This window comes from Pipistrellus hanaki (assembly GCF_964339955.1).
Source record: "Pipistrellus hanaki genome assembly, chromosome: 2".
In the NCBI taxonomy this organism is placed as follows: Eukaryota; Metazoa; Chordata; class Mammalia; order Chiroptera; family Vespertilionidae; genus Pipistrellus; species Pipistrellus hanaki.
In genome coordinates, this window is record NC_140504.1 from 44,899,977 (window position 1) to 44,917,911 (window position 17,935).

The following is a 17,935-nucleotide window of genomic DNA, read 5'->3' on the forward strand; positions in this document are numbered from 1 at the left end:
TTATCTGTAAGATGATACATTAGGACTTTTTTCCTATATATACCCAAGCACAAAAATATATGCCTCAGACATAATCATCAATATGGTAAACACCAGTCATCCTGTGCCATTTATAAGATCGCAGAAATGGAGAAACCAGGTTAGGAAAATGTGCATAAAAATAGTTAAAGGAAATCCACATGGAAAGGCTTATAAAATTGGGCAATTTTATACTTTGTAACCTGTTTTTAACATGATAAAAAAAATGAGGAAGGAAAACATCACAATTGTGGTTTATCTTTGATTGAATGAGAGAACTATTTTAAAGAGAGAGAGATGCCAGAAATATGAACTAATTTTTAAAATAGTCATGTTTTTAATATATCTTCCTTTTTTTTTCAGGAAAATCAAAGAGATAACAAAATCAGAGGGCGGGAAATGTTATTTAGTGCTTGATTTTTTTTTTTTTTTAAGGAATAGATAATGCAGTTTTGGGTTGATATTTTTACCAGATCTGTTGAGTTCTTTCTTGTTATTTTTCTAGTGTCTCAATATAGGGATATAATCATGATTTATTGTTTTTATACTTACCATAAAACTCAGTTCAAATATCAGCTTTTTAGGAAGAGAACACAGAATTTACAGAGAATGGGCAGAATACAGAGAAGCAGTTGTGACTAACATTGTGTGACAAGATTTCAAAGTAGATCAATTGGAGATATAATGAAGAACTAGTTTAGATTACATTACATGAAAATTAAGATTATGTTTGACAAATAAGTATTAAGAACAAAGCTAAAGTATTTTATCTTCGCTTTAAGTATATATATATATATGTATATATATATACAGGCATGGTTAATACAGATGCTACTCTGTCTATATAAAACACTTACTTGCCTATTTTCTCCAACATACATTTATTACTAAAATCTACAATATTTAGTAGATAGTAACAATATTTTAAGGAAGAGTCATAAAGAAAATCTTGGGTCCTACCAAAGAGAATGTAGTTTACTAGAGACATATTTATTAATATCTCATATATGTTCTTTCACTTACAAACTATAAATACTATATGAAATAAAGAGGTTATACATGAATGAATACAACTCTCTCAAAGCTCTTTTGAAGTGATAATTACTCCTCACTTCACAAGAATGGAAAATAAAGCTCAGGTAGGTTAAATAGTACACTCTCACGGTCACACTAACACTGAAGCGAAAATGAGACCCGGTTGTTCAGATCCATCCTAGAACACTTTTTTTTTTCTCTCTAAATTATTTTTTAAGGGAAATAGGAGTTTACTGAGGTCCATTCATAAAGGTGGACTGGGAGACTTCGCAGTACCATACAAGGTGGCAAGGCAAACCTATTCTGTAGTAACTTGCAGCCCGGGATCTTCCCTCCCCCATTACCAGTGGCCAAACCGACAGCCAATGGGTCTGATATAGACCATAGACACACGCTTTAAATGGATGTTATAATGGTTTTTAATGTAAAAAAGTCATAAATGTATAAATGACACATTTTTGTGCTTACCACACAGAATTAACAAATGTAATATTTTCACACATATCTATGCTAAGTGCCTTATGTTTCCTTCATAAGCTTATTTGCTCCTCACTCTCCCCAGAGGCAATCATAGTCATGAATCAAATTCCATTGGTTTACACTTTAATTATATATATAGATCTCTAAACGTGTGGAATTATTTTTTGTACGGCCCGTTTAGGCAAATGGTAGTATGCTATATGTAATGTTCTATAAAATCTAATTTCCCCCAAAACTGTATTTTTGAAATCCATATAATATTTAGGTTATTTAACAGCAGATAGATGCATGTTTAACTAATTTGCTTTAAGTCCATGCTAGGAATATACCTCAATTGATGAATCCATTTCCTCTTCAGTAAGTTAGTGTGGTTAATTCTAATTTTTTTTAAGTATGTTTTTTATTGATTTTTAGAGAGAGAGGGAAGGAGAGGAAGAGAAAGATAGAAACATCTATGAGAGAGAAACATCAACACCATTTGGCTGTCTTCTGTATGCCCCCTACTGGGGATCAAGCCTGCAACCTGGGCATGTGCCCTGAGTAGGAATAGAATCCTGACTTTCTGGTTCATAGGTCAACACTCAACCACTGAGCCACATAGGCCTTGCTAGTTTGATTCTAATTTATTACTATTCTAAACAGTGAGGCTTTGAACTTTCAGATACATGTCTCTGTATAAACTTGGGCCCATTGTTACTTAATTTTGTGTCTAGTTGTAGAATTTTATTAGTCAGACTTATTTAAATTTTCCAAGAACTGATTTTTATGTGCTTTGAAAATATATTCCACTTTTAATTTGTTTTTATTTTGTTTATTTTATCTTGTACAGAATTTTTTAATTTTGATATAAATGTTGCTTAAGAAATCCTTATATATATCAAGGACATATAAAAGATATTTCCATATTGGGTCTGTGACATTTTTTATTTAAATGACTTTACTCAAAGCATATCCTCCTTGGTTCACCACAAACCTCACCAGATCATTCTTTCCTACCTGACCAATTTTACACATTTCCCCTTAGGTACATGAGACTGTAATCCCAGGATTAGATAGTCAAAAATAAAATTATACAAGATAGATTTCTCAGACTGGGGTTACTTTGAATTAAATTAGTATTATAGCTGTACAACTCCAATCTATATTTCCATGGAAATGAAGCCATGATAGAATTCATTCTGAGAGATTGGCAGCTTCTATAAACTGTTATTTAAGTTTTGCTTAGTAGAAGCTGAATAATTTAATTTATCACCTCTATGTAATATGCTTTATAGGAGTTTTGTTTTCCTATCATTACATGCCAAACGAGTAATGTTAACCCTGTTGTGTGTGACCTTTAGATGCTGGACTGGAGGTTGGCAAGTGCACATTTTGTCCTGGCTGTGACATTTATCCTGTGGAGTTCAGGAAAAGTGCTCTCAGTGGATGCAGCAACTGAGGTAATGGGAACTAGCTTAAGGGACCAAATATATTTTCTATTAAGATAAGCCTTTTCTATTGTATTAATAACATACTTTTATGACTTGGATGAACTACAAAAGGGCACTATATGCAAAAGACAAATAAAAAAACAGGAAATTTTACATGGGGCAACAAAGTCATTGAGAAAGCTCTGAGTCATTGTAAATACTTATTAATATTTGTTAATAAAGCACACGGATGGAAGTGTAGATCCCCTGAAGGCAGAGACTACTAGATTTTTGAATGCAGTACATAGTGAATGCTTAGGGCTTGAATTAATAAGAGTGGTGGGGGGGAAAAAAACCATGAAGTTTAGTGTTTATGGAATTAATTCCATAAAAATTTATCAGTACTAACTATGAGTAAAATTTATTAAGTACTAACTATGAGCAAAATAGTGGGGTAGGCATTGAAGAGAGTCAATAAAAGACTAATTAGACATAGTCATTACCCTCAAATTACTCACAATCTAATATACATTACAAATATATTATAATAAATCCAATACAAAGGAAAATGTAACGACTGTAAGAATCAAAGTATAGCTACAATGCTGTGGGAATGATAATAAAGGATACAGTTGTTACAGGGAAAGAATCCAAAAGAATTATCTGCTAATATACTAAATTTGAGAGGCGAGCATGGAACTTTGATTAAGGGTGTGTTTGTGTGTGCGTGTGTGTGTGTGTGTGTGTGTGTGTGTGTGTGTGTGTTGTTTTTCTTTAATTTCTATTGGGTATACCTCACCTCCATACGTGTTTGCCCTCAAAAGTCTCTCTGAATCATAAATCCGTAGAAATCAAGTTTTATGACAGGTATATCAGGTAAATGTAGCAAAAGTCAAATGCATATGATTACACATATTTGAGGTGAATAGAATCACCTTTCTTGCTCGATAGACTTTTGATGTTGGAATCAGAGATGCGCAGTCACCAGCCACAGCCAGGGAAGAGAAATCAGCAGCTGATCTGGCAGCAAAACTCATGCTTCTTGATGAACTTGTGTCTCTGGAGAATGATGTGATCGAAACAAAGAAGAAAAGGAGCTTCTCTGGTTTTGGGTCTCCCCTGGACAGACTCTCAGCTGGCTCTGTGGATCACAAAGGCAAACAAAGGTAAGTAAGTGAGCACTTGCACCTACTAAATATTTTGAAAGTCAATACATAAATGTTATATGTAAATAAGTATATATGAATTTATAATAGCATACATGCATATATACAAAATATGTATTGCATAAAGATTATATGCACCTGTGGGGTACCTCAGCGTAGCCTGTGAGGATCAGGCTGAAACCGACAGTCCAATATCACCAGCCACTCTTGCCTGCCATTTCTGCTTATCCTGGCCCTACTGCACCTGCAGCCTCCACTGCTCAATAGGCTCGCTGCTGCTCTGCCGTGGTCTCCAGGTTGTGGCAGCCAGCCATGAGCCCTGTGTCTGGCACCTATTGGTCAGTTGAGTGGCGCTCCCACCTTGGGAGTGCACTGACCACCAGGGGGCAGCTCCTGCACTGAGTGTCTGCTTTCTGGTGGTCAGTGTACATCATAGCTACCAGCCAGTTGACCTGTCATTCGGTTGTTCAGTTGTCCAGTCGCTTAGGCTTTTATATATATAGATAATATACATTGAAGTTTCAACATAATATTTTATTTAAGAAGTGTTGTATACAGAGACTATATTAGAGATATACTCTATCTACTTAACATAGCTCAGGATGGAAGATATAAAGGAAAATTAGCTAGAATTTAATATCCATTTGAACAAATTTTTACATATAAAGACTAAAAAATAAACTATTATAAAAATTAGGGAATATTTTTCTCATGTCCTGTGGAAGCTACTAGATGAGTTTCTCCTGGCAACCAAAATAGATAGAGAAGTGTTATTATAATAATTGGTGCAAGCATAACTTTAGAATTAAAACAAAATGATGGTTGCAAGAAAAAGAGTGTCATGTATTATGTGCAATTTGACAACATAGATACACAAAAGTATCAAATAATTCAGGGACAATAGTGAGAGCATAAAACATTTAAAATGAGTTTGTGATTGCTTCATGGCTATTAACTAGAAATAAAAGGATATTACAACAAATATTTGCTTAGGGACATGGAGAAGAAGCAAAAGAAAGACAAGCCATTAAATTTAATGGATCTTTTACCAAAGAATAAAAGACAAAAATTGAAAAAAGAGACAACCAAGGTTTTTATATAAATACTAGAGGCCTGGTGTACAAAATTCATGCATGGAGTGGATATGTCCCTCAGCCCAGACTACAACCCTCTCCAATCTGGGACCCCTTTGAGGGATCTCTGACTGCCTTCTCACAATCCAGGACTATTGACTTGCAACCACTCACCTGCCTGCTTGCCTAATTGCCCCTAACCACTTCTGCCTGCCAGCCTGATTGATGCCTACCTGCTTCCCTGCCAGTCCAATTGCCCCTAACTGTCCTCCTCTACCAGCCTAATCACCCCTAATTTCCCTTCCCTACAGCCTTGGTCGCTCCTAACTGCCCTCCCCTGCAGGCTTGATCACCCAAAACTGCCCTCTCCTACTGGCCATCTTGTGGTGGCTATCTTGTGTCACATGGGGGGGGGCATCTTTGACCACATGGGGGAAGCCATCTTGTATGTTGGAGTGATGGTCAATTTGCAAGTTACCTCTTCATTATACTGGATTATTATATAGGACTAGAGACCTAGTGCACGAAATCCATGCACTTGGGGTGGGGGTGGGGGTCCCTCAGACTGGCCTTCCCCCTCTCGTAGTCCTGGAGCCCTGGGTGGATAACCAACTGACAGCTTAGACCCACTGAGCCACCAGTCAGACATCCTTAGCATTGCCAACGAGGTGGGAGAGGCTCCCACCACTGCTGCTGCGCTCCCCCTGTGGGATCACACTGACCACCATGAGGCAGCTCCTTTGTTGAGTATCTGCCCCCTGGTGGTCAGTGCACATCATAGTGGCGGGTCATTCCACCATTCAGTCATTTGCCTATTAGCCTTTCATTATATAGGCTATGCTGTAGATGAGGCCCCCTAGAACCATAAGAAATGCAAAAAAAAAAAAAAAAAAAAAAAAAAGAAATTACTGTTAACTCATTCTCAAATTTCCCCCACTTAAAAATCAAATTGCCCCCCCTTTGGGACATGTGCTGAACCTTGGGAACCACTGGGCTTGACGCTTTTTCTCTCAGCTTCATTTCTGAATACATATGCATATACCATGGGAATTGTGATCTCTTCCCTGCCTACCTCACTGAGTAGTCATGAGGAGGTTCTGAGCTAATAAACCTAGAAATGTTTCATAAAGTAAGTGATGTCTAAATGGGAAGGGACTGTTATTTTTAAGACCACGGGTACCCTTGCAGGTAGCAGGTGCTGATTAGGGGAGGAGGCCATGATTGTTTTCTGGGACTGTACCTATGGAAGCTTTTCAGAGGCTCTGCAGGCCTTGGTGGGGCAGGCTCTGGCCAGCAGCCCTGTAGCAATGGTTGTCCCTGGAGGCACTGGCCAAGGGGGAAGGGAGGGTACTAAGGGGATGCTAGGGGGCTACTAGGGAGGCGGTGAGGCCAAAGGGAAAGTAACTGTCAAACCTCCCTGCTTGGTGCCATTTCAAAGCTGTATGTGCTCAGAGTGGGGTTCCAATATTCTGGAGTGGGGCAAGGGCCAGACCAGGGCAGGTCCAGGCGAGCTAGGAGGGCAGGGTTAGCCACAGTCTCGGGCGAGGTTCAGTGTGCTTCCACTGCAGAGATGGTGCCACTGCTGTGGGGGAGGTGGGAATGGGTCTGACCCTCGGGGGTCTCTCAGGCCTGCCTCCACCCAGGTCTGGAGTTGTAGGGAGGAGAGGCATGCCTGACCTCAGTGGAGGGGGCCAGGCTACAGCGGGCTATGGGCCCCGGGTGCCTCAGGGGGCACTAACCGGTCATCGCCAGTGTGCTATTGATGCGGGTGCCCCTGGAGAAGAGATCGGGAGTCAGAGGTGTGGTTTGCAGCTATCCCCAAGGCTGGGTCTTCTGCGGTCTCCCCGGGGGTGTGGGAGCTGGAGTAAGGTATCTGTGCAGAGGGATTGGAAGAGCTCCCTGTGGCTGCTTCCCCTTCCTTCTTTGCAGTATGGGCTCCTGTCAGGTGCTCTCCTCAGACCCCTGGGAACTTGGCTCCAGCCTCCCCGCCCCTCTGTGGCTCCCAGGTACACCAGCCCCACTCAGCTCTCCCAGGCTGCCTGCCTGTCAGGAGGCTGCCCAGGCGCCCTGCTTTGGACAGCGCAGTCCTGGGGCAGGGAGTGGGGGTGTGGGGAGCAGCTCCAGTAAAGTTTAGTAAACCCCAGGTCCCCTTGGGGATGTGGCTGTGGGGCCACAGGACAAAATCGCACCAGACCAGAGTCCCACCCTACGGCCCCACAGCCCCGCCACCCTGCTGAACGGTGATGATGTGACAGTGTCCCAGATAATTTGCACATTCCTCTATTATTAGTATAGACATTACTATAAAAATAACCGTAAGAATAAAAGTTAACACTCCTCTATAAGAATGAGAGCACAATAAAATAGGACACAGTGAAAAACTTTATACAAAATATTCACCTATATAAATATTACTTTTCAAAAATAAGTCCAAAAATATTGATCATATCAATAAATGTAAATGGATGTAACATACTGTTAAAATACGGGTATTTTCAAATTGGCTGACAGAAGAAAATTAACACTTTTTTGTATATAAAAGACAATTAAAAATAAAGAGATTTAGAAAGGTTGACAATAAAAGAGTGGACAAATTATACAAAAAAAAAAAGAATTAAAAATAAAAAGTGTGTAAAATATATTTCAAAGAGAATGCTAGGAAATTGAAAGAAACATATTAATAATAGGTTTCTTTGGTTTATTTTTTTTAAATCAAGACAAATTACCTATTGAAAATTTACAAAAGACATAGAGTATAAATCATAAAACAGAGCTTATAAATCTGTCTGGAACTCTGAAATTCAATAACAGAAAATATTTTTTTTCTTAAGGGTATATGGGATCTTCACAAAATATATCACATTTGATGTGATAAACACCCTGAAGAAATTCTAAAGAGCAGATGTATCACAAAGGCATTCACTAACTGAAATGCAATGAAAGAACTTAATAATAAAACAAGAGGGCACTTTTACCTAGAATGACATTTAAACAATGTCATTAAATAAGCCATTGGGTCAAAGAGGAATACAAAATAATTTACATCTGTTATTGAAAATCATAATAATGGTAGTGTAATATTATGGGCAGATAAAACAAATATCAGATACAAATCACCAATATAGTAATAAAAATAAAGGTAACACTACACAGCAAAAATCTAGAAAAAAACAGCAAAGAACAGGAAAAGCAGGTTAAAAAGAAAAGAAAAAGCAGGAGGTAGGGATGAACAATGATAAAAGCTGAAATCAATACTACCTAATAAAAGAAACATGCAAATTGACCACACCTTCGCTATGCCCACAAGCCATGCCCACCAGCCAATCGGGGTGAGTATGCAAATTAACCCAACCAAAATGGCAGTTAATCTGCATATCCAGACCAGAGCAAACATTGAAGACAGCATAGAAAGAAGCCAAATGCTGTAGAAGGGAGTGAAGCTGTGGTGAAGCAAGCAAGCAGGGCAGTGGAGACAGAAGGAAAGCAGATAGTGCAGGGAGATGGGAGGAAAGCAGGCAGGCTGGGGGAGAAGGGAGGGAAGTAGGCTGAGCAGGGACTGCAGCAGGAAGCCCTATTGCAGGAATCTTCCTGCAAAGGGCCTCTAGGAAGTTTATAAAGCAAATTGCAGAATATAATAAAGCTATTTTTCTGAAAGTAACCAGAGGACAAGATACTACCTAAATAAATTAAGAAAATTTAAAATGCAAATTCACAAAATTAGAAATGACAAGTTGGAAATAACCATAATAAACCACCAAAACAGAAATACTTAAAAAAAGAATAGGAAACTACTTTGCTCAACTGAAGACCTAGAAAATAATGGATAAATTCACAGGAGAACTTTACTAACTCTTAAATCATCAGGTAATATCAATATTATTTTAAATTTTAGCCCATGATAAAAAGTAAACTTTCCAAGTTTATTTTTGAAAGAAATATATTGACCTTCAAATCAAAACTATTATATTTATAAAAGGAAACTTTAGAGATACATATATTAATATCAATGCACAAAATCATAGATAAAATGTTAACAAGCAGAATACTGTAACACTTTAAAGAGATAATATGTCTTAACCAGTGGGTTTTCTACCAGAAAAGTTGCATGATTTCATATTAGGAATTTATTTCATGTAATCCATCATATTAATAGAGCAATGGGGGGTGGAAGGGAGTAATTATATCCATAGAGTTAGAAAAAGTTTTTGATGGAGTCTAACATTTATTCGTATTCTTTAAAAGTGAACAAAATAAGAAATGACAGATACTTTCTTGACATGATGTGTGTGTGTTTTGTGTGTGGTCTGTGTATGCCTCAGCTTAAAAGTTAGCATTTTACTCAATGGTGAATTATACTGGAAGCTTTACTAAATAAGAAGCAAAAAGAAATGCCCATTACATACATTATAATTTAGAAATGCATTTAGACAGCAACAACAAAAAACACATAATAATAAAAGTAAAAATTAAAACTATGTTTATTTACAAATAAAAAGTTGGAAAACCATGATAATCAATGGAAACTATAAGGACTAACTCTTTGGATACAGATACAAAGAAATGCATAAACATATAAAGCTAATAGCCCTTCTATATACAAAAAGAAATCAGCTTTGCCTGTGTGGTTCAGTGGTTGAGCATTGACCCATGGACCAAGAGGTCAAGTTTGATTCCTCGTCAGGATACATGCCTGAGTTGTGGGCTTTATCCCCAGTAAGGGGTGTGCAGGAAATAGCTGATCCATGATTCTCATCATTGATATTTCTATCTCTCCCTCTCCCTTCTTCTCTCAGAAATTAATTTAAAAAAATTTTTTTAAGAAATCAGATAGAAGATAGAATACCTCATTTACAATAGCTTAAAGATAGGAAAATACCTACATACAAATAATAACAAAGAATGCCCAATGAACATGTAAAAAACTATCAAAATAATTATAAAATTAAAAAAATAGACTTGAACAAATGAAAACACATCTTTGTTCAGACTCAATCTCTTACTAAGTTAAATTAAAAACAACATGATTCCAATAAACATACCCTTATTTAAGAAGTTATATAAAATCATCTGGAAGAATTGAAAAATAGCATACCCAGGAAAACCCTAAAAAAGAAGAAAGAAGAACTCTATCAAACACTTTAAAATAAATTCTTTTCTTTTCTTTACAATAGCATTACCAGCTCATGTGTAAATAAAAACAAAACAGAAGAGAAATTCAATAAATAAACTCAATTATATATCTAACTATAAGATATTTTAAAGGGAGCATATTATATTAGTGGGTAAAATGATATATTTTGAATAAGCAATTTGAAGATATGGAAAAAAGGATAAAAATGATCAAGTCTCAAAAATAGATCAGAAACTCAAGTGAAAGGAAAAAAAGATGAACCCTTATAGTTACTATAAGAAAACATTGGTGAAATTCTGTATATAGAGAGGATAGGTAAAGTCTTCCAAATTCTGGTGCAAACTTCAGAATAATTCAGAAAAAAAGAGAAAAATAAATTTAACTACAAATTTTAAGAAGTTTCCATGGCAAATGATACCATAAAGGAATTTTTTTCAAAAAGAATAAATTGGGAAAATATTTGCAACTCATATAAAAGACAGATTGTTGATATCTTGAATATACAAAGAACTTTTAAAAATAGAGGAGAAAAAGTACAAAGCTATTAAAAATGAAGTAAAAAATAGTTCATGGAAAAAAAGAAATACAAATGACTCAACCATATGAAAAGATGCCAACCATTCTTATAATGAGAAAAAAAATATTAAAATATAGTGATATGCTGATTTTTATGTGTTAAAATGGCAAAACTCCATAAAAAATAGTGAAGAAAAGGCACTTCCATCTGTTGCTGATTAGAATGCAAAATGGAACCAACATGGAGGTGAATATGGCAATATTCAACAATATTACATATGCACATATCTTTTAGCCCAGCATTCCTGCTTCTAAAAGTATCACTATCAAATATGTGTGTAAAAAAGTGTATATATATATATATATATATATATATATATATATATATATGGCTATTCATTTTGGAACTATTTGTAACAACAAAATACATCAAAAGAAGATTGGTTGAATAAACTATGACATACAATGGACTATTACTATCAGCTATTAAAAATGAAGACTATATCTATAAACTATTATAAAGTGAGATTCATGACATTGTTAATAACAGCAAAATGTATAAATGTCAGTTTAGTACACCACTATTTAAAAATGGCAATACAAGTACAAGAATACTTAGACTATAAAAATAAAAGGATAAATATAAAATATTTTAAATGGTTCTTTATAATGAGAGAACAAAAGTAAAGGGACCAAAAGTTAAAGTTAGACTTATTTGACTATACCTTGTATTGTCTTTGGAACCATTTAAATATTTTACCTATGATATCACAACAAATATTAACGTTATACCTAAGAATTAAAAAATAACTGAACAGAGGCTTCCATGGAAAATAGTATGGAATTTCCTCAAAAAATTAAAAAAGGAACTGCCATTTGACCCAATGACCCCACTTCTAGGAATATATACTAAGAAATCAGAAACACTAATCAGAAAGGATGTACCATATGCACCCCTATGTTCATAGCAGCACAATTTACAATAGCTAAGATTTGGAAAGAGTCTAAATGGAATCAGTGGATTCCACTAAGCAGATGAGTGGATTAAAAAAAACAGTGGTACATCTACACAATGGAATATTATGCTGCTGCATAAAAGAAAGAACTCTTACCATTTGCAACAGCATGAATAGACTTGGAGAGCATTATGCTAAGCAAAATAAGCCAGTTGGAGAAAGATAAATAGCACATGATCTCATTCATATGTGGAATCTAATGAACACATAAACTGATAAACAAAAGTAGATACAGAGCGGGAAAAAGCAGACTGTCAAACAGACTGTCAAATCCTAGATGGGAGGCAGGGGAAGGTGGGTAAGTGGAAAGAGATCAACCAATGAACTTGTGTGCATATATGCATAACCCATGGACACAGACAATAGGGTGGTGAAGGCCTGAGGTGGGGTGCAGGAGTGGGCTGGGAAAGGTAAGTGGGGGAGAGGAGGAAATATGTAATACTTTTAACAATAAAGATTTTAAAAAATAATGGAAATAAGTATCTTAGATATATTTTCCAGTTAACAATATCACTTCAAAATGAAGATTTATAGCAAGTGATGAAATAAAATAATTTCACAGTATATCCCTAGTGAAATATATGAGAGAAAAAAAGGACTGAAAGAAACAAATCTTAAAATTATTTTTGAGAAATTATATTGCTAGTGGTACTGTGGGTCTTGCTATTCTGATTTTTTATTGTGTTTTGGGAGGAAAGCAAATAAGTATCTATGTGATGTTCCAATTTTGTCATTCCTGGTACTAATGAAAACTAGGATTTATATAGTTTTATATAAATATAGGAATAAAAATGAGATAAGGTTGTAAATTGGACATGTTAAAATAAAAAACTCTTGGCACTTAAATGTCCCATTTTTCAAATTGCCCATAAAACATTCATATTAATATAAATTCATGTTTCTGTAATTCTATCACCATGAGCTCATAATTTTCAGTTTGTATACATTGAAACTTCTGCTAAACAAGCACCAGTTCAGGGGCAATGAGCAAACTTAATGTCCAGATTGTCATCTCTCAATATCATCTCTCACTTACTCCTCCAAGAAATAATTGGGACAGAAAATATACAAATTGACTTGAATATATTTTCATACCTGAGCTTGCTATAATTAAGAATGGGTCAAAGGGATTAAAAAAAAAAATTAGAAGAGGTCCCCAATGACTAAATAAAAAAATCTGAGCAGCAATAAACACATTAACAATAATTATCAAATCTGTTTAAATCTCTGAATTTAAATATTTTATATGTTTTTATTTATTTTATTGAGAGAAGAAGAGAGAGGGAGAGGGAGATAGAAACATCCATGAGAGAGATGTTTAGATGCCTCCTGCATGCCCCCTACTGGGGAGAGAGCCTGCAACCTGAGCATGTGCCCTGTCAAGAATCAGAAATCAAAACAGGTACCTCTTGGCTCATGGGTTTACACTCAACCACTAAGCTACACTGGCCAAGCTTGAATTTAATCACTATAAACATTTCACAACTGTTATTACTTTAATTCTCTCATTAGTATTTTGAGATCAGCAAAGCAGGTAATGTCACTGTGTCAGTAAGGGTTCCTGCAGGAAACAGGCAGTGTGTTTGAAATAGAGACATTTGAGAAGGGTTTATTCACAGCATGACTATTTGCCAAAAAAAAAAAAAAAAAAAAAAAATGGGTACAGGCAAATCATAATGATCATATGAATGGCGCTGGTCTGAAGAGTCAGATGCTGTGAGCAGAGTGCTACCTTTAGTCAGAGGGCAGTAATCTTGTAAAGAGGGAACCAGGCGAAATTGATTTTGACCTCATTTCCTCTCTCCTTTTAATCTTTCCTGCCAAGGTCATCATTTGCCTGCCCCAAACCAAGTCAGAAAGCACAGGATCTTTTCTGTGACCCACAGAGGTTAGTTTTCAGATGGAAAATAGGCTGAGAAAATGCTGAGAGTGATAGAAGATACCCAGCACAAATAGACACATTCTATAGATTCAGGTCAATAAACACTTTGATCCATAGTTAATATAACCTCCACATTGAGAGAGAAGGAGGACTCCATAGGATATAATCAGAAAATAATTTTATCCCCAACCACATGAATTCAACCCCTTTCAATAGTTGTTGTTTTCTATTTATTGAATCCAAACAAAGGTGGGTACTATATAGCTCTACTACTCGCACTGAAATAATAAATAACCCTTTGGTGGTTTTTATTAGAAAAGCAATCATATTTAATTAAAATAATTATTCTTATGTCTTAGCCCAAACCACAATATGAATGTTTCTTCTTTTCAAGCTAGAGAGCTGCAGTGGAAAGAGATTGTAGTCAGTTTACCCTCATCTCTTCCCCTAGCACAGTGAGCTAGCTACTTCTCTCCCCTCCAATGTTGGGGATCAGCAGCAGAGGTAAAGAAAAGTCTTAGTTGACTGACACTACCATGACCTGGCTTTAGTGCTCTCTGGCTTCAGTAAATGCTCAATGTTGACTCCTTATCAAGGGATGTTTTTGTAGGACCATTGCATAACTTTATTGGAAACATTGATATAAAGGAAAAATACTTGCTCCTGGCCATGTTTCTCTTTTAGCTGATCAGTTTTGCTTCTCACCCTCACCCTACATCTAACTTCTTCATTTGTCACCACCACAGGCATCCTGCTGAGGTTGCTTCACATAACCCCTGGCAGAAAGCCCTTTGGGCAAGGTTCATTTTATAATTAACCTAAACCACTCTACCCACATGCTCGCCTTGCATCTGTTTCACAGAAAACCCACATTCTTGATTCTGGTCACTGAAAGTGAAGCTGTTTTTTGATGTAACCATCTCTTCCCTCTGGCAGACAGCAAATTCTCACAGCTTCTTATCTTTCCCATTTCATAGACTCTGTTCTATTGGGTCTACATTGCTTCATCAGGTATATATCAAGCTCGCTGAATGGTTTCCTGGAAACCATTCCTCTATATGAAAGAGGAGGGAAAATGCTGCTGTTCTCCAATAACTTGGTCCAGAGAAATTTTCTTTCTTCGCCTATTTAACATCAATTCTTTTATTGGGTTAAAGTTGAAAAAACCAGTTTGTAGCAACCTCCTGTTCAAATATTGCATAAGTCTAGAACTTTACTTTGGAATGCAAGAGGCAATGTCAATACCATTATTTTTCTTTTTTTTTCTTTTCTTTTTCTTTTTTTCTTTTTTTCTTTTTCTCCTCAGCTTTTTTGGGTTACAGCTAAAACTGAGTTACCAAAAGTGAGGTAGAAAGAATCTGACATTAACATTCTGGTGCAGTTTGCATTTAATTCATTCAAGAAGATCTTATCTCATTTTATTGGCATATTTTCAGGGAGATAATATTATTTTCTTCCCTAGAATATCAGGCTGCTTAACTCTTATGTCCAATGACTTGAATAAGCTGCTCTGATAAAGAAAGTAAAGTTCTAGGTGAAGAAGACCCTTGTCCAAATCCAGGAACAGTGAGGTTCATTGCAATGTATGCGTTGAATAAAAAGTTTTGGGAAAATATATGGGTTTCAATTCTAAGCCAGACATGAAATTCAGACTAAAGTTGAGAATAGCAGTTTTTACTCCACTTTGTCAATTTATGATTGCCTTTCTTGATGACAGCCCCAAAGATTAAAGTTAAAAGTCCTAACATATCATTTTTCTTTCTGACTCATTGTAAAGCAATGCTGCAGGCCAAGGCCAGCATAGGTATCTCATGATTTTTGATATTTCTTCCCAAGTCTTATTTGATAATCCCCAAAGAGATTTGTTCAAAATGGGCCCCATTTCAGAGTGCTGAACACAGCAAAAGAATGTAGAGTATGGTGCCCTATTTCCGTGCTTCCTGCCTCCTAGCTCTGAAAAGCCTGGCAGTGCCACAGGAAATGCACTTAGGGGAAATGAGCTTAGGCCATTTTTTCACAATAGCAGCTCTTGCTTGCCTCTCTGCATCTCAGTACATCAGAATGAGAAAGTCCCGTTTTCTCTTCTCCCTACCCTGACTCATATATAAAGGTTAAAACTTTCCCCCAAAAGGATAATCATTGTTTCCACATATAGACTATGGAAATGTGCATTACCCACTTTCTTTCTCAAAAAAAAAAAAAAAAAAAATCCAGAAGGCATTTTTGTGTAAATCCATTTGTTAGATAAAAGTTTCATTAGGTCCTCAAAAAGATTTATGAGACAAGAAAATGAAGATGTCCTCTCCCCTCTACTACAGCCCTACCGCAATTTTCAAATTGATCATGTCTGTATTATTTTACATGAAACCATTTAAATCTCATTATTTGATTCCAGTGCTCATGGTTTGTTCCTGAATGCCTGTTCATATGTCCCACTCCTTGGAGTAATACTTTAGAAGCTGATGTCATGCCTAATCTTCACTATCATCACACACTTAATCTTTTAAAAATCGAATTACCACTTTTGAGATAGAATTCCCAAAGTCATAAGTCAACTTTCTCCTTATGAAGTAGCACCTTCTTTCATCATCCTAATTCCCTGTTTCCCCGAAAATAAGACAGTGACTTATATTAATTTTTGCTCCCAAAGATGCGCTAGGTCTTATTTTCAGGGGATGTCTTATTTTTCCATGAAGAAGAATACGGTACACATTTATTGTTAAATGAAAATAAAGGAAATTTATTACCTGTATATGGTACGGTAGTACGGTAGTTGTCAACACAAACCAGGCAAACTGAATCCTACAGTATCAAGAATTCACTCATTTATTCAATGACAATCATATCATCATCTTCTGGAACATCATCATAACAATCCAATTCCTGAATTTCCTGGTGAATTTCTTGTGACTCCATTTCTTTCAGAATCAGTGGACCAAATCTCTCATGTTTAGCCGGGGGGGGCTTATTTTCAGGGGATGCCTTATATTTCACTCAGAAGGAAACCTGTAAGTAGGTCTTATTTTTGGAGGATGTCTTATTTTCGGGGAAACACGGTTGTATCCCACTTATTAAATCTTGTATTTCCCAGCCTCATATTTTCCATGTAGAGAAACTCCAGGTAGGGAAAGACTGAGGTTCCTCTTTTTGCCCTTTCCCAGAGGAGAATTACTCCTTTATATGATAGGTCAGTATAGAAGGAGGAGTTGAGCATGTCCAGCTCATCCCCTTTCTTCCTGTTTTTATTGGATAGCTATGAATACTTGTGTAAATCTGTCTAATCCGGGGGGAAGAAATGTAAGGAAGTCCTTGTAAATGCAGATGAAAGCCACAGTCTACATTCAGCTTAACCAAAATGACACTCTGATTTCTATGCATTGATCATTCATATCTTATTTCTCTGTTGTTTCTCAATGTGGACTTGGGGTGAAAAGACAATATATATTGGCCCCTAAAAAAAAAAAAAAATCACTCAGATGTAATGTGGTCCCTTAGTCCAGCATTCTGGAATAGAATTTAAGCATGACCCTGTGGAGTTTGTCATTCTTTCCAGGGTCTTGCTGAGTCTTTCTTTGCAGTCTGTCTTCATCCATCAGTCCTTCCAAGCTCATATATTCTGTCTTTGTATAGTCATTTTTTTATTTTACTAATTTTTATTGATTACAGAGAGGAAGGGAGAGGGAGAGAGATATAGAAACATCAATGATGAAAAAGAATCACTGATTAGCTACCTCCTGCATGCCCTCTATTGGAGAAGGAGCCAGAAACCTGGACATGTGCCCTTGACTGGAATCGAACCAGAGACTCTTCAATCCACAAGCTGATGCTCTATCTACTGAACCAAACTGGCTAGGGCCTATAGTCATTTCTTAATTCCATAATATAATTTTTAAATTATGATCATCAAGATTGCAGGATTCAGGGGTCACTATTTGTTTCATTGTTTCCACATGCTCTGTAAGACTTGCCTGGAACCCCCAAATTGAGCGCAATCTCTTCTGTGAAATCCCAGAGCATTTTAAATCTCACTGTATTCAATATCTTTTGCTATACAAACAAGTTTCCCAGAACTTAGCAGGGCAAGACAATGATAAACATTTATGTCCTTACACAGTTTGTGTGCATGAGGAATCCATAAAAAAAAAAACCTTGTTGAATGCTTCTCACTCAGGGTCTCCCCCAAGGCTGCAGTGAGAAAGTTAGTCAAGG

The 17,935-nt window shown here is 36.4% G+C and overlaps 1 protein-coding gene across 3 annotated transcripts in view; it reads left to right on the forward strand.

Moving 5' to 3' along the window:
- The window catches only part of OSTN (osteocrin), a 60,795-nt gene that overhangs the window by 10,494 nt on the left and 32,366 nt on the right, over positions 1 to 17,935 (forward strand). For all 3 annotated transcript variants that reach the window (XM_084872592.1, XM_084872591.1, XM_084872590.1), the window contains exons 2-3: positions 2,874 to 2,972; positions 3,894 to 4,108. In XM_084872592.1, the coding sequence (XP_084728718.1) occupies positions 2,874 to 2,972; positions 3,894 to 4,108 (314 nt within the window). The remainder of the gene's footprint in view (positions 1 to 2,873; positions 2,973 to 3,893; positions 4,109 to 17,935) is intronic.